Source organism: Pristiophorus japonicus, chromosome 3 (genome assembly GCF_044704955.1).
Source record: "Pristiophorus japonicus isolate sPriJap1 chromosome 3, sPriJap1.hap1, whole genome shotgun sequence".
Taxonomy (NCBI): domain Eukaryota; kingdom Metazoa; phylum Chordata; class Chondrichthyes; family Pristiophoridae; genus Pristiophorus; species Pristiophorus japonicus.
In genome coordinates, this window is record NC_091979.1 from 225896249 (window position 1) to 225918312 (window position 22064).

At 47.0% G+C, this 22064-nt stretch overlaps 1 protein-coding gene across 1 annotated transcript in view; it reads left to right on the forward strand.

The window, feature by feature from the left end:
* Nucleotides 1–22064, forward strand: part of herc4 (HECT and RLD domain containing E3 ubiquitin protein ligase 4) — a 267220-nt gene that overhangs the window by 234387 nt on the left and 10769 nt on the right. Inside the window, exon 20 of the mRNA XM_070876338.1 lies at nucleotides 16271–16337. Coding sequence (XP_070732439.1) covers nucleotides 16271–16337 — 67 coding nt within the window. The remainder of the gene's footprint in view (nucleotides 1–16270; nucleotides 16338–22064) is intronic.

The following is a 22064-nucleotide window of genomic DNA, read 5'->3' on the forward strand; positions in this document are numbered from 1 at the left end:
ACAGAGCTGCACCGCGCTAGAGGCAATACCTCCAATACAGGGTATACAGGTAGAGGATGAGCTTCCTCAACATGATTGAGCAGCAGTGCCAAAGGAGGTTCAGGATATTGTGCCAGGTCATCGCAGACATTGCAGCTTGCTGGAGCAAGACCTGTAGCACAGAGGACTTGGTGGACACGCCTTGTCAGTAACTGTCACAGGAATTTAACTGTGCAGATAGCAGTTAACGGCTACGATGTAGTTGGCATCACGGAGACATGGCCCCAGGGTGACCAAGGCTGTGAACTCAACATCCAGGGGTACTCAACATCTAGGAAGGATAGAGAGAAAGGAAAAGGAGGCGGGGTGGCGTTGCTGGTTAAAGAGGAAATTAAGGCAATTGTAAGGAAAGACATTAGCTTGGATGATGTGGAATCGTTATGGGTGGCGCTATGGAATACCAAGGGGCAGAAAACACTAGTGGGATTTGTGTACAGACCTCCAAACAGTAGTCGTGATGTTGGGGAGGGCATCAAACAGGAAGTTAGGGGTGCATGCAATACAGATGCAGCAGTTATCATGGGAGACTTTAATATGCATATAGATTGGGCTAACCAAACTGGAAACAATACGGTGGAGGAGGATTTACTAGAGTGCATAAGGGATGGTTTTTTAGACCAATATGTCGAGGAACCAACTAGGGGGGAGGCCATCTTAGACTGAGTGTTGTGTAATGAGAGAGGATTAATTAGCAATCTCGTTGTGCGAGGCCCCTTGGGGAAGAGTGATCATAATATGGTGGAATTCTACATTAGGATGGAGAATGAAACAGTTAATTCAAAGACCATGGTCCAGAACTTAAAGAAGGGTAACTTTGAAGGTATGAGGCGTGAATTGGCTAGGATAGTTTGGCGAATGATACTTAAGGGGTTGACAGTGGATGGGCAATGGCAGACATTTAGAGACCGCATGAATGAACTACAACAATTGTACATTCCTGTCTGGCGTAAAAATAAAAAGGGGAAGTTGGCTCAACCGTAGCTATCAAGGGAAATCAGGGATAGTATTAAAGCCAAGGAAGTGGCATACAAATTGGCCAGAAATAGCAGCGAACCCAGGGACTGGGAGAAATTTAGAACTCAGCAGAGGAGGACGAAGGGTTTGATTAGGGCAGGGAAAATATAGAGTACGAGAGGAAGCTTGCAGGGAACATTAAAATGGACTGCAAAAGCTTCTATAGATATGTAAAGAGAAAAAGGTTAGTAAAGACAAACGTAGGTCCCCTGCAGTCAGAATCAGGGGAAGTCATAACGGGGAACAAAGAAATGGCAGACCAATTGAACAAGTACTTTGGTTCGGTATTCACTAAGGAGGACACAAACAACCTTCCGGATATAAAGGGGGTCAGAGGGTCTAGTAAGAAGGAGGAACTGAGGGAATTCCTTATTCGTCAGGAAATTGTGTTGGGGAAATTGATGGGACTGAAGGCTGATAAATCCCCAGGGCCTGATGGTCTGCATCCCAGAGTACATAAGGAGGTGGCCTTGGAAATAGCGGATGCATTGACAGTCATAGTCCAACATTCCATAGACTGGATCAGTTCCTATGGAGTGGAGGGTAGCCAATGTCACCCCACTTTTTAAAAAAGGAGGGAGAGAGAAAACAGGGAATTATAGCCTGACATCGGTCGTGGATAAAATGATGGAATCAATTATTAAGGATGTCATAGCAGCGCATTTGGAAAGAGGTAACATGATGGGTCCAAGTCAGCATGGATTTGTGAAAGGGAAATCATGCTTGACAAATCGTCTGGAATTTTTTGAGGATGTTTCTAGTAGAGTGGACAATGGAGAACCAGTTGATGTGGTGTATTTGGACTTTCAGAAGGCTTTCGACAAGGTCCCACACAAGAGATTAATGTGCAAAGTTAAAGCACATGGGATTGGGGGTAGTGTGCTGACATGGATTGAGAACTGGTTGGCAGACAGGAAGCAAAGAGTAGGAATAAACGGGTCCTTTTCAGAATGGCAGGCAGTGACAAGTGGGGTACCGCAAGATTCTGTGCTGGGGCCCCAGCTGTTTATACTGTACATTAATGATTTAGACGAGGTAATTAAATGTAGCATCTCCAAATTTGCGGATGACACTAAGTTGGGTGACAGTGTGAGCTGCGAGGAGGATGCTGAGGCTGCAGAGTGACTTGGATAGGTTAGGTGAGTGGGAAAATGCATGGCAGATGAAGTATAATGTGGATAAATGTGAGGTTATCCACTTTGGTGGTAAAAACAGAGAGACAGACTATTATCTGAATGGTGACAGATTAGGAAAAGGGGAGGTGCAACTAGACCTGGGTGTCATGGTGCATCAGTCATTGAAGGTTGGCATGCAGGTACAGCAGGCGGTTAAGAAAGCAAATGGCATGTTGGCCTTCATAGCGAGGGGATTTGAGTACAGGGGCAGGGAGGTGTTACTACAATTGTACAGGGCCTTTGTGAGGCCACACCTGGAGTATTGTGTACAGTTCTGGTCCCCTAACTTGGGGAAGGACGTTCATGCTGTTGAGGGAGTGCAGCGAAGGTTCACCAGACTGATTCCCGGGATGGTGGGACTGACATATCAAGAAAGACTGGATCAACTGGGCTTGTATTCACTGGAGTTCAGACGAATGAGAGGGGATCTCATAGAAACGTTTAAAATTCTGATGGGTTTAGACAGGTTAGAGGCAGGAAGAATGTTCCCAATGTTGGGGAAGTCCAAAACCAGGGGTCACAGCCTAAGGATAAGGGGTAAGCCATTTAGGACCGAGGTGAGGAGAAACTTCTTCACCCAGAGAGTGGTGAACCTGTGGAATTCTCTACCACAGAAAGTTGTTGAGGCCAATTCACTAAATATATTTTCAAGAAGGAGTTAGATGTAGTCCTTACTACTAGGGGGGGGATCAAGGGGTATGGCGAGAAAGCAGGAATGGGGTACTGAAGTTGCCTGTTCAGCCATTGAATGGCGGTGCAGGCTCGAAGGGCCGAATGGCCTACTCCTGCACCTATTTTCTATGTTTCACCAGTGCCGTCAACTTCTTCGCCTCAGGCTCCTTGCAGGGATGTGCAGTAGACATTTGCGGGATCTCGCGGTCAGCCGCCCACAGATGCATTACAGGTCACCGATGCTGTGTTTGACAAGCCAGCTAATTATGTGAATGTTGCCACTGATGAAGCCAGTGTTAATGAGCGTGCGCTCAGCTTTGCTGCTCCCATGGGTGCAGGGCATCATCGACTGCACATGTGGCCATCAGGGCATCCCCCACATCACCCAGGAGTGTGCTCAATATGCAGCTGGTCTGCAACCATTGGAAGATCATCATGCATGCATGCACCAAATTCCCTGGCAGCTGTCATGACTCTTTCGTTCTGAGCCAGTCCATCCTCCTTCAGCTCTTTGTACCGACAAACAGACTTACCGGCTGGCGTCTTGCAGACAAGGGCTATCCACAGAAGACTGGCTCACGGCACCAATGAGGAGGCCAAGCAATGAGGCTAAGGAGCGCTACAATGAAAGCCACATGTCCAACAGTTGTGTCATAGAGCAAACAAATAGGTATGTTGACGATGCGTTTCAGTTGCCTGGACAGATATAGAGGATCCTTTTAGAACACACCAGCCAGGGTCTCAAGAATCGTCGTTTGCTGTGCGCTGCCCAACAAAGCGCAGCAACGAGGATTAGAGCTGCATGAGGAGCAAGGCACAGAGCACACAGTCTCTTCAGAAGAGAATGAGCAGAAGAACCTGAGGTCTACATGCCAGCAGCATTGGAGCACATTGCTGCCTGGGAGGCCAGCAATGGCCTCATCATGGCCAGATTCGCTCAACCTCCTGCATCGCACATGCAGTGCCAATTTTCCTCCTGCCCCCCCCCCCCCAACAACACCATAAAGCAACCCTACAATGACCAAGCCATTCCTTTCACACTGAGCCCCCATTGTTGGAGGCAAAGTTATGTCTCACCATTCACTCAAACTCACTAAGCCACTTCCAAAGTAGCAGACAATAATGGGGATGATCGGAAAATGGTGCAAATAACTAACTTTTATTGTCATAACAGTACCGGAACCTGAACCTTAACAATAACACTTCTTTAAACTCCCATGTGGTTACCCTTGTCCATTTACATCTGTGTCAATTTTCTTTTCTGCAGAGGTAGAGGCAGGCTGCTCACTTCTCTGCTGCGACTGCATAGACACTTTCGGCAGTTTTGGAGTCTCTGCCCCTGCCAAAGTCTGCTCCTCCTGCAACTGTGCAGAGGCAGACTCGGCCATCACGATCCAAGGAGGCATCTGGGGCTCTGACTGAGGGGCAGACAATGGGGGTGGGGGGAGGGGAAGTGTGAGTGCTTTGAGTGGTGCCCCAACTTCCATATCCCCTGTCACCATCATCCCTCTCATGGGATACGTACACTTCCCTGCTAGTAAGGAGCTGGTGAGAACCTTGCTGCACAGCAGTGGGGCATGAGAACCCAAGTCTAAGTTTAGATCCCTTCTAGGGAGGAGCCTTTATGAGCCTTTGCCATCTGTTGTCCATAGCTAGCATGTGCTCATGTGAGTGGTGCATTAGCTGCTCCACGTTGGTGGCCATCTTATCCATGGAAGAGCATACCGTCACCATCGTCTGCGACATGGTGCTGCTCATATTGGAGATGGACTTCTACATTCTCTACACGTTTGCAGTCATCACAGCTGCAAAACCTGCCAGAGCCTTCTGCACTTCTTGCTGCCCCTCCAGGATCACCCGCTTTCTTGATGGCCCCTGTGGCTCAGCGTCTGCATACAACTGAGCAAAGCTTGGAGTGTCCTGCGCCCTCCGGCGAGGAGTCCCCACTGCTGTTACTGTCTCCACTATTTCCTCTTGCTCACGTGACTTTTGAAACACCAGGTAACAACACTACTCTATCTCACATGGGACCCACCGAGGTGTGCGTATCTGCGTTGTTGCTGGGTGCGCTTGGGTCTACTGACGGTGCGCCCTCAGAGGCTGGAGGCTCCTTTGAGAAGTCGTCTTCCTTCTCTAGCTGGATAGTCTGGTGGGGGGGGCTCTTGATAGACCTGTGGGAGAGTAAAAAGATGATTTAGAAATGTTACATTAAGAAGGGGTAACTATACCATTATGCACATGAGGAACATTCACTGGCTATTGACATCAGTCACCATATGAGTGACTGCTGTATGCCATGTATGAGATGTAATTCTGTCACCAGGTTGCTGAGAAGTTCTCTCCGTCTCCCATCACTTGCAGTTCTTGAGATTTCCAGGTCCACCTCTTGCTGGAGTTAAAGTGGCCATCTCTCCTTGTTATGCGCTCTCTTCTGCAAGGAGGGAAAGAAGAGAAGTTTAAGGGAGAGTGATGGCATATGTGTAAGGATTGTGTGGATTACATCTGTAGAGGGTGACTATGAGAGCGTGTGGTATCAATTCCAAATGGCCTGTGGTGTTAGTTGGTATGATTGCATTAGGATGAGGCTGGTTAGTCAGGGGGATGTGAGTATATAGAGAGAACGGGATGGGTGGACATGCAAGGTATGTTGGTGTGAGTAATGATGTGCAGGAGTCGGCTTGGGAAGACAGAGTGATGGGGACGTGATGACAGGCACAGCAGGCTGAAGGTGAGTGTGGCTTTGCAGTCACCTTTCCGGATCTCATCAGATCATTGAAGCGCTTCCAGCACTGCGCCCAGGTTCGCCTCATCACAGCCCTACTGTTCACCTCCTCAGTTATTTGGAGTCAGGCTATTTTTGTCACCTGAGGAGGTCTCTTCCACTCATCCGCAGTGAAGAGGACCTCCCTGCCTACTCCGACTCCTCCACAAGAATATGTAGGGAGTTACCAGAAAACCTGGGTGCAGTCCTCTGTCTTTGGGAAGTCATATTTACAACTCTCAGCAGTAACAAGATCCTCCAATATACCCACTCGACATTCCTAGATGAACCTTCAAATGCAGTGTGGCCACGGCTGCTTTAAGTTTCCCCGCTGGAAATGAGTCATTGATGATGTCATTAGACCCACACCATTTAATAGGGCCAGGAAACATGCATGTCTGCATTAATAGCAGGTTGCTCTGAGGAGCAGGCTCATCAATACAACGTGGTACCATCCCGCCACATGTAGCCAACCCGACTCGGTAAGGAAAGTTCCAGCCCCTGTCCCGCTTACTACCCATGTCCCGCTCGCTGCCCCTGTCCTGCTCGCGGGCTCTCTCTCTCTGGCTCGGGCGCGTTCTCTGGCTCTCTGTTGCTCTGGCTCGCTCTGTATCGCTCTCGCGTGCGCTCACTCTGTCGCTCGCTCTGGCTCTGTCGCTCTCTTTCTGTCGTTCTCTCTCTTTCTCTCGCTCGCTCGCCCTCCCTCTTTCTCTCGCTCGCTCGCCCTCTTTCGCTCGCTCGCCCTCTTTCTCTCGCTCGCTCGCCCTCTTTCTCTCGCTCGCTCGCCCTCTTTCTCTCGCTCGCTCGCCCTCTTTCTCTCGCTCGCTCGCCCTCTTTCTCTCGCTCGCTCGCCCTCTTTCTCTCGCTCGCTCGCCCTCTTTCTCTCGCTCGCTCGCCCTCTTTCTCTCGCTCGCTCGCCCTCTTTCTCTCGCTCGCTCGCCCTCTTTCTCTCGCTCGCTCGCCCTCTTTCTCTCGCTCGCTCGCCCTCTTTCTCTCGCTCGCTCGCCCTCTTTCTCTCGCTCGCTCGCCCTCTTTCTCTCGCTCGCTCGCCCTCTTTCTCTCGCTCGCTCGCCCTCTTTCTCTCGCTCTTCCTGTCGCCCGCTCGCCCTCGCTCTTCCTGTCGCCCGCTCGCCCTCGCTCTTCCTGTCGCCCGCTCGCCCTCGCTCTTCCTGTCGCCCGCTCGCCCTCGCTCTTCCTGTCGCCCGCTCGCCCTTCCTGTCGCCCGCTCGCCCTTCCTGTCGCCCGCTCGCCCTCGCTCTTCCTGTCGCCCGCTCGCCCTCGCTCTTCCTGTCGCCCGCTCGCCCTCGCTCTTCCTGTCGCCCGCTCGCCCTCGCTCTTCCTGTCGCCCGCTCGCCCTCGCTCTTCCTGTCGCCCGCTCGCCCTCGCTCTTCCTGTCGCCCGCTCGCCCTCGCTCTTCCTGTCGCCCGCTCGCCCTCGCTCTTCCTGTCGCCCGCTCGCCCTCGCTCTTCCTCTCGCCCGCTCGCCCTCGCTCTTCCTCTCGCCCGCTCGCCCTCGCTCTTCCTCTCGCCCGCTCGCCCTCGCTCTTCCTCTCGCCCGCTCGCCCTCGCTCTTCCTCTCGCCCGCTCGCCCTCGCTCTTCCTCTCGCCCGCTCGCCCTCGCTCTTCCTCTCGCCCGCTCGTCCTCGCTCTTCCTCTCGCCCGCTCGCCCTCGCTCTTCCTCTCGCCCGCTCGCCCTCGCTCTTCCTCTCGCCCGCTCGCTCTCGCTCTTCCTCTCGCTCTCTTTTTGTCGCGCTCTCTCTGGCTCTCTATCATTATCTCTCGCTCTCGCACTGTCTCACGCTCTCGCTCTGTCTCTCTCGCTCTGGCTCTCTATCTCGCTCTGTCTCTCGCACTCATACTTTCTGATATTTATAGGGTATTAATAATTTGAAACCACCAACAGGTGTGTAATCTGTACAGTCCATCATTTCTCTTTCTACACTCATACTCTTTCATTCACACCCGCACCTTCTCAATTTTAAAAATAGCACTTAATATTAACCTGAATAAAGCTAGTGAATTTTAATCTTTATCTTTTCTTCAATTAACTTTTGAGGGGAAAAGACAAAATAGATTTAGAGATTGAGAGAGAAAAACATAGGGGGAGAAATTGGGCTATTTTATGCCTCCGTTAACAACCCCGGGGGGCGCTAATGGGGTGCAAATCAGATTGCGACCGGGTACAGTGAGCACAGCGCCTCCCGTTAAATTCGTTGGGAGTTTTGCGGCGGCAGGTACACGACACTGACATCACCGTGTGCAGTGCCACAGAACAAAAGTTGGCCCTCGCCCCCTGGTTTAGTGCCTGGCACTGACAATGACAGCTTCAGCAGTCGATTTCAGTCGGATGTCAGCTAGGGGAGCGTTATTTAAAGGCGCCAGCATCTGGTGAAGTTTTAATCGGCCAATAATGTTTCCTTCTTAGTTTCACATAGGCAGACAGGCACTCCGACCGATTTGAACGATCTGCAGTTCGAGAAGTGTTCTGGCTCTTAAAAAGATTCCTGACTTTCATTGAGAGCAGATTTGAAACAACAACATTTATAAAGTTTCATGGGGGCTTTCATGAGTCCTCGTGTTTCAGCGTCACCATCGGAGGCACAGAGAAAGAGTGCAAAATGTGACCAGGGTAGAAGGCCCCACAGGGCTCAACAGGAGGCATTGCCCTCTCGGTATTCCGGCAGTAGTTCTCCTACATCAATTTCACTGAGGAACAGTGTGTTTGAAGGCTGCGCTTCACCAAGAACATAATGACAGAGTTCTGCCACCGCCTGCAACCAGACCTTGAGCCTCTGACTAGGGTGAGGACGGCTCTCTCAGTGACCGTCAAGGTCACTAACGCGCTCAATTTCTATGCTAGTGGATCCTTCCAGTGTGCAACAGGAGACATCTGCAACATCTCACAGTTTGCTGTGCATTGCTGTATCCATAAGGTCACAGATGCTCTGTACAGAAGGAGGAGGGACTACATTTCCTTCCCATCACCAGACAGCACAAGCGTGCATGAGGCTTTGCCAGGCTAGCGGGCTTCCCCATGGTGCAGGGTGCCATTGACTGCATCCACATCGCTTTGCGGGTACCACATAACAATCCTGAGGTATTCCGTAACCGCAAAGGCTACCACTCAAATAATGTGCAATTGGTGTGCGACCACACACAGCAAATCCTCATAGTCAATGCCCGCTTTCCTGGCAGCAGCCACGATGCTTTCGTCCTGCGCCAGACCGGTGTGCCAACTCTCTTCCAGCCATCACATCAAGCTCGCGGCTGGCTGGTCGGAGATAAGGTCCACCTGCACCCCACCTGCCTCATGACTCCCCTCCACAACCCCAACACTCCTGCCCAGTACTCCTATAATGAGAGCCATGCTGTCATCAGGAACATAATTGAGCAGACCATCGGAGTCCTCGGGCAACGGTTTCGTTGCCGTGACCACTCGGGAGGAGTCCTCCAATACTTGGTTGAACAGGTGTCCCTTTTCGCCGTCGTCTGCTGCATGCTGCTGGCCATCATGAGGGCGCAGCCATTGCGGCCAGGCATAGCTCTATCGCCTCAGGAGGACGAGGAGGAGGAACAGGAGCAGCAGCAAGAGAGGATGCAGGCACTCAATCGGCCTTCTGCAAGGGCGATCCGTGAGCGTTTCATTAGAGATCAGTTCCAATGAATTTCAGGCCAATTCCCGGTTGTTCTGCACATCCCCATCATTACATTCATTTCCCATTCCATAGCAGAGCCCCAAAATTGAAATGAGGGACAGCACCAAATATGCAACATTCCAATTAATTTTTTTTCATAAAACATGAACAACAACAACTTGTATTTATATAGCACCTTTAATGTAGTGAAATGTCCCAAGGTGCTTCACAGGAGTATTATGAGACAAAAAATTTGACACCGAGCCGCATAGGGAGAAATTAGGGCAGGTGACAAAAAGCTTCACCAAAGAGGTAGGTTTTAATGAGCGTCTTGAAAGAGGAGAGAGAGGCGGAGAGGTTTTCCAGAGCTTGGGGCCCAGGCAACAGAAGACACGGCCACCAATATTTGAGCGATTAAAATCAGGGATGCTCGAGGGCAGAATTTGAGGAGCACAGATATCTCGGGGGCGGTTGTGGGGCTGGAGGAGATTACAGAGATGGAGAGGGGCGAGGCCATGGAGGGATTTGAAAATAACTGAGAATTTTGAAATACAGGCGTTGCTTAACTGGGAGCCAATGTAGGTCAGCGAGCACAGGGTGAGCCGAGTTTTGAATCGCTTCTAGTTTATGTAGGGTAGAATGTGGGAGGCCAGCCAGGAGTGCGTTGGAATAATCAAGTCGAGAGGTAACAAAGGATGAGGGCTTCAGCAGAGGGTGAGTTGAGGCAAGGACGGAGACTGGCGATGTTACGGTCTTAGTTATGCTGCGGATATGTGGTCGAAAGCTCATTTCAGGATTAAATGTGACACCGAGATTGCGAACAGTCTGGTTCAGCCTCAGACAGAAGTTGGGGAGAGGGATGGAGGCAGTGGCTAGGGAACGGAGTTTGTGGTGGGAACCGAAAACAATGACTTCGGTCTTCATAATATTCAATTGGAGAAAATTTCTCCTTATCCAGAACTGGAAGTCGGTCAAGCAGTCTGACAATTTCTAGACCGTGGAGGGGTCGAGAGAAACATAAAAACATAGAAAATAGGTGCAGGTGTAGGCCATTCGGCCCTTCGAGCCTGCATCGCCATTCAATGAGTTCATGGCTGAACATGCAACTTCAGTACCCCATTCCTGCTTTCTCGCCATACCCCTTGATCCCCCTAGTAGTAAGGACTACATCTAACTCCTTCTTGAATATATTTAGTGAATTGGCCTCAACAACTTTCTGTGGTAGAGAATTCCACAGGTTCACCACTCTCTGGGTGAAGAAGTTTCTCCTCATCTCGGTCCTAAATGGCTTACCCCATATCCTTAGACTGTGACTCCTGGTTCTGGACTTCCCCAACATTGGGAACATTCTTCCTGCATCTAACCTGTCTAAACCCATCAGAATTTTAAATGTTTCTATGAGATCCCCTCTCATTCTTCTGAACTCCAGTGAATACAAACCCAGTTGATCCAGTCTTTCTTGACATGGCAGTCCCGCCATCCTGGGAATCAGTCTGGTGAACCTTCGCTGCACTCCCTCAACAGCAAGAACGTCCTTCCCCAAGTTAGGGGACCAGAACTGTACACAATACTCCAGGTGTGGCCTCACCAAGGCGCTGTACAATTGTAGTAACACCTCCCTGCCCCTGTACTCAAATCCCCTCACTATGAAGGCCAACATGCCATTTGCTTTCTTAACCGCCTGCTGTACCTGCATGCCAACCTTCAATGACTGATGTACCATGACACCCAGGTCTTGTTGCACCTCCCCTTTTCCTAATCTGTCACCATTCAGATAATAGTCTGTCTCTCTGTTTTTACCACCAAAGTGGATAACCTCACATTTATCCACATTATACTTCATCTGCCATGCATTTTCCCACTCACCTAACCTATCCAAGTCACTCTGCAGCCTCATAGCATCCTCCTCACAGCTCACACCGCCACCCAACTTAGTGTCATCTGCAAATTTGGAAATGCTACATTTAATCCCCTCGTCTAAATCATTAATGTACAATGTAAACAGCTGGGGCCCCAGCACAGAACCTTGCGGTACCCCACTTGTCACTGCCTGCCATTCTGAAAAGGACCTGTTTATTCCTACTCTTTGCTTCCTGTCTGCCAACCAGTTCTCAATCCATGTCAGCACACTACCCCCAATCCCATGTGCTTTAACTTTGCACGTTAATCTCTTGTGTGGGACCTTGTTGAAAGCCTTCTGAAAGTCCAAATACACCATATCAACTGGTTCTCCCTTGTCCACTCAACTGGAAACATCCTCAAAAAATTCCAGAAGATTTGTCAAGCATGATTTTCCTTTCACAAATCCATGCTGACTTGGACCTCTTTCCAAATGCGCTGCTATGACATCCTTAATGATTGATTCCATCATTTTACCCACTACCGATGTCAGATTGACCGGTCTATAATTCTGTTTTCTCTCCTCCCTCCTTTTTTTAAAAAGTGGGGTTACATTGGCTACCCTCCACTCCATAGGAACTGATCCAGAGTGTATGGAATGTTGGAAAATGATTGTCAATGCATCCGTTATTTCCAAGGCCACCTCCTTAAGTACTCTGGGATGTAGTCCATCAGGCCCTGGGGATTTATCGGCCTTCAATCCCATCAATTTCCCCAACACAATTTCCCGACTAATAAGGATTTCCCTCAGTTCCTTCTTTTTACTAGACCCCCTGACCCCTTTTATATCCGGAAGGTTGTTTGTGTCCTCCTTAGTGAATACCGAACCAAAGTACTTGTTCAATTGGTCTGCCATTTCTTTGTTCCCCGTTATGACTTCCCCTGATTCTGACTGCAGGGGACCTACGTTTATCTTTACAAACCTTTTTCTCTTTACATATCTATAGAAGCTTTTGCAGTCTGTCTTAATGTTCCCTGCAAGCTTCCTCTCGTACTCTTATTTTCCCTGCCCTAATCAAACCCTTTGTGCTCCTCTGCTGAGTTCTAAATTTCTCCCAGTCCCCGGGTTCGCTGCTATTTCTGGCCAATTTATATGCCACTTCCTTGGCTTTAATACTATCCCTGATTTCCCTTGATATCCATGGTTGAGCCACCTCCCCTTTTTTTATTTTCACGGCAGAGAGGGATGTACAATTGTTGTAGTTCATCCATGCGGTCTCTAAATGTCTGCCATTGCCCATCCACAGTCAACCCCTTAAGCATCATTCGCCAATCTATCCTAGCCAATTCACGCCTCATACCTTCAAAGTTACCCTTCTTTAAGTTCTGGACCATGGTCTCTGAATTAACTGTTTCATTGTCCATCCTAATGAAGAATTCCACCATATTATGGTCACTCTTCCCCAAGGGGCCTCGCACAACAAGATTGCTAATTAATCCTCTCTCATTACACAACACCCAGTCTAAGATGGCCTCCCCCCTCCCCTAGTTGGTTCCTCGACATATTGGTCTAGAAAACCATCCCTTATGTACTCCAGGAAATCCTCCTCCACCGTATTGCTTCCAGTTTGGTTGTGAGGTTGAGCAGGGTGTCATCAGCGTACATTTGGCAACTGATGCTGTGCTTTTGGATGATGTCGCCAAGGGACAACATGTCGATGTGAAATAGGAGACGGCCAAGAATATATCCCAGGACAGAACCACATATATATACAACAATTCAATTGCCTATTCACCCTTGTACAAAACCTTATATCCCCTTTTAACACTGGCTTTAGCTATTCTACTACTCCTACATAACGTTTCCTGCTGTGGCTACAGCACAGCTGGTGGAAGACTGCTGAGGCCAGAGACTACATATGGCCTTGCAGGATGCCCTTGATCAGCTCTGGGCCTGGAAATCCCGGCTGTAGACTGCACCAAGGAAGCAGTTGAGGCTAGCTCATTGAATGTATTCAAGTCACAGATAGATAGATTTTTAACCAATAAGGGAATTAAGGGTTACGGGGAGCGGGCAGGTAAGTGGAGGTGAGTCCACGGCCAGATCAGCCATGATCTTGTTGAATGACGGAGCAGGCTCGAGGGGCTAGATGGCCTACTCCTGTTCCTAATTCTTATGTTCTTATGTACCACCTCAGGCAGGGCGGCGACAGTTTGAGCTGGCTGGGTGACCGGCAGCGGATTGGTAATGGTGGGCTCAGGAATGCTGTCATCCTGCAAGAGGACAGCAGGTTCCTGCTCCACTGACCCACTGCCACTCCCTGGGGCAGCACCTCGGTATCTCCACCAATCTGCTGGAACACACATTGGTGGCCTGCTGCAACACCGTGAGACCCAGCGACGATGGCAGCAGTCAGAGCTCGCGTGGTATGCAGCTGAGATTGCATGAGAGCAGTCTGAGCTTCGATGCCAGCAACCATTCTTTGCTTTACAGCACTAAGATGTTGCGTTTCTTCTATCTGTGCTGCAATGGAGGCTGACACATGGCCCATAACGCGTCATGAGGTCTGGGTCCCCACGGTCTCTCTGGGAGTTCACCATCAACTGCGGACTAGAAATGATGGGCTCCATGGTGTGCGCAAAGCTCTGCAATGTTGGAGGCGGACTCCTCCATTCACCTTACCATTGCCGAGATGCTCTCAGACAGCCTTGCCATTGCACCCATCATCTCGGAGTGCTTGGCTATCAGACTTGTGAATGCCTCCCCATCGAGGTCCTTATCGGAGTCCTGTGCAGCAGAACTCGCGTATGAACTCTCCCTCCGGGGAGCTGGCCACCGAGCTACTCTTTCCCCTTGGCCTTGCTGCAGCCTGCTCGTCCCCGGTACGTCGCCCAGTGCAGACTCCTCGACTAAGCTAACCTCTAACAAATGCGTACTGCAAGTCTCTGAGGTGGTGCCTGCGGGTGAGAGATGCAATTACGTGATGCATGGGTCGTCCTCCTCTTCTCCTTCGTCACTCTCATGGGGGTGGGGTGGGGAACTCAGGGACTGAACATCTGCTGGCTGATTATTTGAAAGCATAAAGGCACAAGACTCGCGGTAAGGTGAAGGCAGGGGGCAGGAATGGAGCAGGGAATGCAGACAGTATCAGGAGCTGGAAAATGATAAAGCCTTCTGGTGTGAGGAGGAAGTGGGATGAGAAAAGGAGAGAGTATAAAGATACCGTTGTTGCCCCCAGTGGGGTTGCCAATGGCCATGGTGCCCACCAGCTGCTGCCCAATGAGCCGCAGCACTCGCTGTCTGAGAGCTGCTGGAGCTGAGGTTCACCCCTGCTAGTCCGCTGCTGCTCCCTCCTATTGTGCGTCATCTTGCCCTGAAAAAGAAAGGAATATGTGAGAGTCAAGCTATGTGTCTGGGAGATATGCCTGCCATCGTTGAATAGCTGTGAATGTAGGCAAGATGTGAGATGAGGATGTGAGTTTGAGTAGTTGCAGATGTTTGGTGGGGGTGGTGGTTTGCGCTATGTGAACAGACAGGTACAGATGCTGGTATGTAGGACTTGCTGAGGTATGTAGGACTTGCTGAAGCATGTACTCAGCTTGACCACCCGACTGAGGTCATTGAACTTCCTACGGCATTGTCTGAGGCTGCGTTCGACACTACTTGCCAAGACCTCCTCTGCCATTTCCCTCCAGGTGGCCCTGAAGACATGGGGCAATGGTCTCCTTCTACTTGCCGGGAAGAGCACTTCCCTCCTTTGTTCAACTTTCCTCACCAATGCCTCCAGTACGATGTCATTAAACCTACGAGCTCTCTCCCTTCGATCTGGATTGGAGCAGCCATAGCCTTGAAGTCTCGCAGTTGGTGTCAGGTCGAGTTCAGTTGGAAGAATGGTGAAAATGAGCAGCTGCTGCTTGATAGAACCTTCCCTTTAAGAGCTGGAATGAGCCAGTTTGAAGGGTTGAAGGATGATTGCTAAATGCAAGTCACCTGAAATTCAGTAGCGTTCTGGTGGTAGCATCCCACAATGGTCAGTAGTGCTTGATTTACTGCCCCATTCCTTCCTGGGGCGCTATAGCACAATTTAGAAGAAGTTAAGATTCCTTTGCGCTTGGCACTACATTTTCAAAATGTAAAAAGTTAGCGTTCCAAACTACCAAATTTCTCCCCAATAGTGTTGTATGGCTAGCCTAAATGCTACTGATATTATGCACATGCTCAGATCGAGTTCTACCTTCATCTAACCCAGTCACTGCTCTGGGTAAAAATATAGAAACATAGAAAATAGGTGCAGGAGTAGGCCATTCGGCCCTTCGAGCCTGCACTGCCATTCAATAAGATCATGGCTGATCATTTCCTCAGTACCCCTTTATAGAAACATAGAAAATAGGTGTAGGAGTAGGCCATATCAAGTTTAACCCCAAGCTTTTGGAAGATTCAGGGGCTTTCAAGAAAAATTTTCATGACCATTTTAAAAGACAAAATAGTTATATCATATATATTATGAAATATTTAATTCTTTGGAATTTTTCATTTTGTTTTAAACTTTATTTTGAACTTTAAATATCTCGGTTACTGAGATAAATTGGCCATTGTGCACGATGCCTATCTGGATGAAATGCACACTGTTTCTTGCATCTCAGTGTAGTTTGTCTACAATCTGGTACTTGTTCTATAGTAGTTTTGTTAAGCTTATTCATTTTTGATGATTTACAAAGTTTCACTTTTACTTGGCAACACCATTTTGTTATAGGAAGTATTTGCTGTACCTCAGTACCCCTGTATCTGCCTTCTGAGACCTGTTTTGGTGAAATTGATGCTTGTTGACTTATCTTTGTGCCCCTTCTAGTTTTAAATTCTGACATACATTCAAACAATTTTTGCCAACCAGCCAGCCATCTGGGCTCATTTTCAAAAAATGTGTTTGTATCTTGACTTAATTGTAACATGTTTGATTGTTTTCCTGTTAGATTTTTTATTAAAAAAAGTGTATATGCAGCCAATATACTAGATCTTATAGGAGTGCAAATTGTGAAGTAGTCTTTCTATTCGTATGTATGTATGTATATGTTCATATCATGATTGTTTACGACAGCAAATTGGTTAGCTTTGTATCAATCTTTACTTTTATACAGAAGTATGCAGCAACTGCTAGATTACCCAGAGGAGGATGTGGAAGATGTGTTCTCTCTCAATTTCATAGTAAGTCATTACTGAAATCAGATTATTTGTTTTATAGCATTTTTAAACTTATTGGTAGCCCTGATTCATACTCCGGGTGTCGGAAACATAATGGAGGGAATAAAGTTGTTTGCGTGCGTAGTTTAGCCCCAACAGGAATTTAACATTGATGTAAAGTTGGGCAACAGGTTTTTTTTCCTGTAATGAATACTAGTGTGAAGTGATTAAGGAAAGTTTGATTCTTGAGAGTTTGGTGTTAGTGGGTTATGCTAATACTGTCTACATTTTTAAATTAAACACCATATTATAGATGAAGCAAGAAATATCAAAAAATAGATGAGAAAACCAGAAAAAAGAATAAGGGTCAGTGTTGCAAAAAATTGGAGTCAGGATTGAGTGATAAGTATGCGAATGTACAAAGCGTTGAAAACAAAATTGGACAGTTAGAGGCATTAATAACTATGGAGGGATGTGACAGAGTAGTTATAATGGAGATGTGGCTTGTGTTTGGCAGGACTGAGATCTTAATATTCCTGTTTCTAACATTTTCAGGAACGACAACAGTGGCAGTGTTAGTAAAGGATTCTATAACAACACAACACCCAAGTTATAGTGCTAAGACAGATTTTATATGGCAGTTTCTACTGTGCATTATAGGCCACCAAACAATGGATATGAGATAGAATGGGAGATCTGCACAGTTCAATGATATGCAAGTACTGTAGGGTCATTTTGGGTGATTTTAACTGTTCAAAGATAGACTAGAATAAAGTTAATGCATGTAGACAAAGTGGGGAACTCTTTTCAGAATACACCCCAAACTGCTTCCTATGCATCAGTATGTTTCTAGTCCATTAATGACATAAGCATTGCTTGATTTCGTGCTTGGAAATGAAGTGGGTTAAATAATTGATGAGAAAGGTAGAGCAGTTGGGAAATAGTGAGCACAAAATGGTAGTTAGGGCTAATGATAATAAAGGTAATGGTGGTATATAGCAAGTGTAATGAGGAGGTGAAAAGGAAATTGGAAAGGCAAAAAGGAATGTGAAAAAGATTAGGCAATCATATGAAAAGAAATGGTAAAGGTTTTTATAAACATTAAAAATTTAAAGAATAGTCAGAGAGGAAAGGAGCACCCAAGGATGTGAAGGAGTGAGTCTAATTTTGGAGGATGAAGGTATGTGGAAATATTAAATTTTTACAAATGATGATAGAAGTAAGAATGTAGGTATACTAGAGGAGGATATAGAAGAGGTATATTGAAAAGGAATTGGGTGCGAAAGAAATAGCAGAACTCATTGTGAATAATTCAGATTCCTGATGGCATGCACCCTGGACTATTGAAATAAGTCAGTGAGGTGATGGCAGAGTCACTGGCCATAAATTCTCAAACCTCCATAAATATGCATGTTGTACCTTTTGAATTGGAGTGTAGCCATCTATGTTCAAGAAGAGTGAGAAGGATAAACCATTTCCAGTATTTTGCTTTTGTAACTATAGACCAGTTAATCTAACATCAGTTGTGGTGAAAACTATTAGAATCCATAATTCAATATAAAATTAGTCAGCATTTAGCAGTGCATGAATGCACGGACAGCCAGCATGGAATGAATAAAGGCAAGTCATATTTGACAAATTAAATGTTTTTTTTTTTGAAGAAGTGACCATTTTGGACAGAAGAAGTAACCATTTTGAACAAAGGAAATGCGATAGATATTATGTATGCAGATTTTCAGAGGGCATTGATAAGGTGTCTCAAGAAGCTTGTTATAAGAATTCAGACCTATAGGGCAAGAAGAAATATAGTCGCGTGGATAGAAAGTTGGTTGACAGGAAACCATTAGAGTAAATGGGTGTTGCTCGGACTGGAGAAGGGTTGGAAGTTCTGTACCACAAGGGTCAGTGCTGGGTATACTTATGTTCTCTGTGTATATAGATGATTTTGACTTGGGTATAGTGAATGCAATCTTTAAATCTGCTGATGACACAAAAGTAGGGGTTTGGTAAACCGTGAGGAGGACTGTAGATGTCTTCAGGAAGGCACAAACAGGTTTAATGTACAGAAGTATGAGGTAATACAAATAGGGAGTATAGACTCAATGGAAAGATGCTTATGGCTGTGGATCAACAGAGAATTAAGGGTTCGAATACATAATTCACTGAAAGTGTGTGCACATAGATAAAGCCATAAAAAGGCCAACATCATCTGGGGTTTTATAAATCGGAGCATAGAATGCAAGATAAAGAAGTAATGATAAATTTGTGAAAACTGGATGCCAGCAAATTATACTCTCTGCACATGTTTAAGAATACACAGATATGTCCTCCCATGCTGGTGTGAACCACTAGTATAATGAGGTGCTTCTTTCTTGCATGGCTACACCAATAATGTCTGTACTACACTACTGTACAATACTATTCATATAATCAGAGGTGTGGAGGAAAAGCATCCGGGAAGGCGCTGAACACTCGAGGCTCTTCGCCGAGAGCAAGCGGAACGAGCAAGTAGCAACCCAGGCACCCCACCCACCCGTTCCTCCAACCACCGTTTGCCCCACCTGTGACAGAGACTGTAGGTCTCGCATTGGACTCTTGTCACCTGAGAACTCATTTCTAGTGTGGAAGCAAGTCATTCTCTTCACCGAGGGACTGCCTGTGATGATCAATCAGAGGTGTTAAATATCTGTAGTAACACTTGTGATTCAAATTAAATTACAAGTGTCATGGCTTTTGCACATGTGTTGCATTACTGCTTAAAATAGGTGCAGGAGTAGACCATTCGGCCCTTCGAGCCTGCAGCACCATTCAATAAGATCATGGCTGATCATCACCTCAGTACCCCTTTTCTGCTTTCTCTCCATACCCCTTGATCCCTTTAGCCATAAGGGCCATATCTAACTCCCTCTTCAATATATCCAACGAGCTAGCATCAACAACTCTCTGTGGTAGGGAATTCCACAGATCAACAACTCTGAGTGAAGAAGTTTCTCCTCATCTCGGTCCTAAATGGATTATCCCTTATCCTTAGACTGTGTCCCCTGGTTCTGGACTTCCCCAACATCGGGAACATTCTTCCTGCATCTAATCTGTCCAGTCCCATCAGAATTTTATATCTTTCTATGAAATCCCCTCTCATCCTTCTAAACGCCAGTGAATACAGGCCCAGCCGATCCAGTCTCTTATATGTCAGTCCTGCCATCCCGGGACTCAGTCTGGTGAACCTTTGCTGCACTCCCTCAATAGCAAGAACGTCCTTCCTCAGATTAGGAAACTAAAACTGAACACACTATTCCAGGTGAGACCTCACCAAGGCCCTGTACAACTGCAGTAAGACCTCCCTGCTCCTATACTCAAATCCCCTAGCTATGAATGCCAACATGCCATTTGCCACCTTCACCGCCTGCTGTATCTGCATGCCAACTTTCAATGACTGATGTACCATGACACCTAGGTCTCATTGCACCTCACCTTTTCCTAATCTGCCGCCATTCAGATAATATTCTGCCTTCGTGTTTTTGCCACCAAAGTGGATAACCCCTCACATTTATCCACATTATACTGCATCTGCCATGTATTTGCCCACTCACCTAACCTGTCCAAGTCACCCTGCAGCCTCTTAGCATCCTCCTCACAGCTCACACCGCCACCCAGCTTAATGTCATCTGCAAACTTGGAGATATTACACTCAATTCCTTCATCCAAATCATTGATGTATATTGTAAATAGCTGGGTCCCACCACTGAGCCTTGCGGCACCCCACTAGTCATTGCCTGCCATTCTAAAAAGGGCCCGTTTATCCCGACTCTCTGCTTCCTGTCTGCCAGTCAATTCTCTATCCACGTCAATACATTATCCCCAATACCATGTGCTTTAATTTTGCACACCAATCTCTTGTGTGGGACCTTGTCAAAAGCCTTTTGAAAGTTCAAATAAACCACATCCACTGGTTCTCCCCTGTCCACTCTACTAATTACACCCTCAAAAAATTCTAGAAGATTTGTCAAGCATGATTTCCCTTTCAGAAATCCATGCTGACTTGGACCGATCCTATCGCTGCTTTCCAAATGCGCTGCTATTTCATCTTTAATAATTAATTCCAACATTTTCCCCACTACTGATGTCAGGCTAACCGGTCTACAATTCCCTGTTTTCTCTCTCCCTCCTTTCTTAAAAAGTGGTGTTACATTAGCTACCCTCCAGTCCATAGGAACTGATTCAGAGTCAATAGACTGCTGGTAAATGATCACCAATGCATCCACTATTTCTAGGGCTACTTAAGTACTCTGGGATGCAGATTGTCAGGCCCTGGGGATTTATCGCCCTTCAATCCCATAAATTTCCCTAACACAATTTCCTGACTAATAAGGATTTCCTTCAGTTCCTCCTTCTCACTAGACCCTCTGTCCCCTAGTATTTCTGGAAGGTTATTTGTGTCTTCCTTCGTGAAGACAGAACCAAAGTATTTGTTCAATTGGTCTGCCATTTCTTTGTTCCCCATTATAAATTCACCTGATTCTGACTACAAGGGACCTATGTTTGACTTCACTAATCTTTTTCACTTCATATATCTATAGAAGCTTTTGCTGTCCGTTTTTATGTTCCCAGCAAGCTTCCTCTCATACTCTATTTTTCCCCTCCTAATTAAACCCTTTGTCCTTTTCTGCTCACTTCTAAATTTCTCCCAGTCCTCAGTTTGCTGCTTTTTCTGGTCAATTTATATGCCTCTTCCTTAGATTTAACACTATCCTTAATTTCTTTTGTTAGCCACGGTTGAGCCACCTTCGCCATTTTATTTTTATTCCAGACCGGGATGTACAATTGTTGAAGTTCATCCATGTGATCTTTAAATGTCTGCCATTGCCTATCCACCGTCAACCCTTTAAGTATCGTTCGCCAGTCTATTTTAGCCAATTCACGTCTCATACCATCGAAGTTGCCTTTCCCTAAGTTCAGGAACCTAGTCTTTGAATTAACTGTCACTCTCCATCTTAATAAAGAATTCTACCATATTATGGTCACTCTTCCCCAAGGGGCTTCACACAACAAGATTGGTAATTAGTCCTTTCTCATTACACATCACCCAGTCTAGGATGGCCAGCCCTCTAGTTGGTTCCTCAACATATTGGTCTAAAAAAAATCCCTAATGCACTTCAAGAAATCCTCCTCCACCGTATTGCTACCAGTTTGGTTAGCCCAATCTATATGTCGATTAAAGTCGCCCATCATAACTGCTGTACCCTTATTGCATGCATCCCTAATTTCTTGTTTGATGCTGTCCCCAACCTCACTACTACTGTTTGGTGGTCTGTACACAACTCCCACTAGCGTTTTCTGCCCTTTGGTATTCTGCAGCTCTACCCATACAGATTCCACATCATCCAAGCTAATGTCCTTCCTTACTATTGCGTTAATTTCCTCTTTAACCAGCGATGCTACCCCACCTCCTTTCCTTTCTGTCTATCCTTCCTGAATGTTGAATACCCCTGGATGTTGAGTTCCCAGCCTTGGTCACCCTGGAGCCATGCCTCCGTAATGCCAATTATATCATATTCGTTAATAGTTGCCTGCGCAGTATATTCATCCACCTTATTACGAATACTCCTTGCATTGAGGCACAGAGCCTTCTGGCTTGTCTTTTTAACACACTTTGCCCCTTTTAGAATTTTGCTGTAATGTGGCTCTTTTTGATTTATGTCTTGGGTTTCTCTTTCCCCCCACTCCCCCCCCCCCCCCCCCCCCCCACTTTTA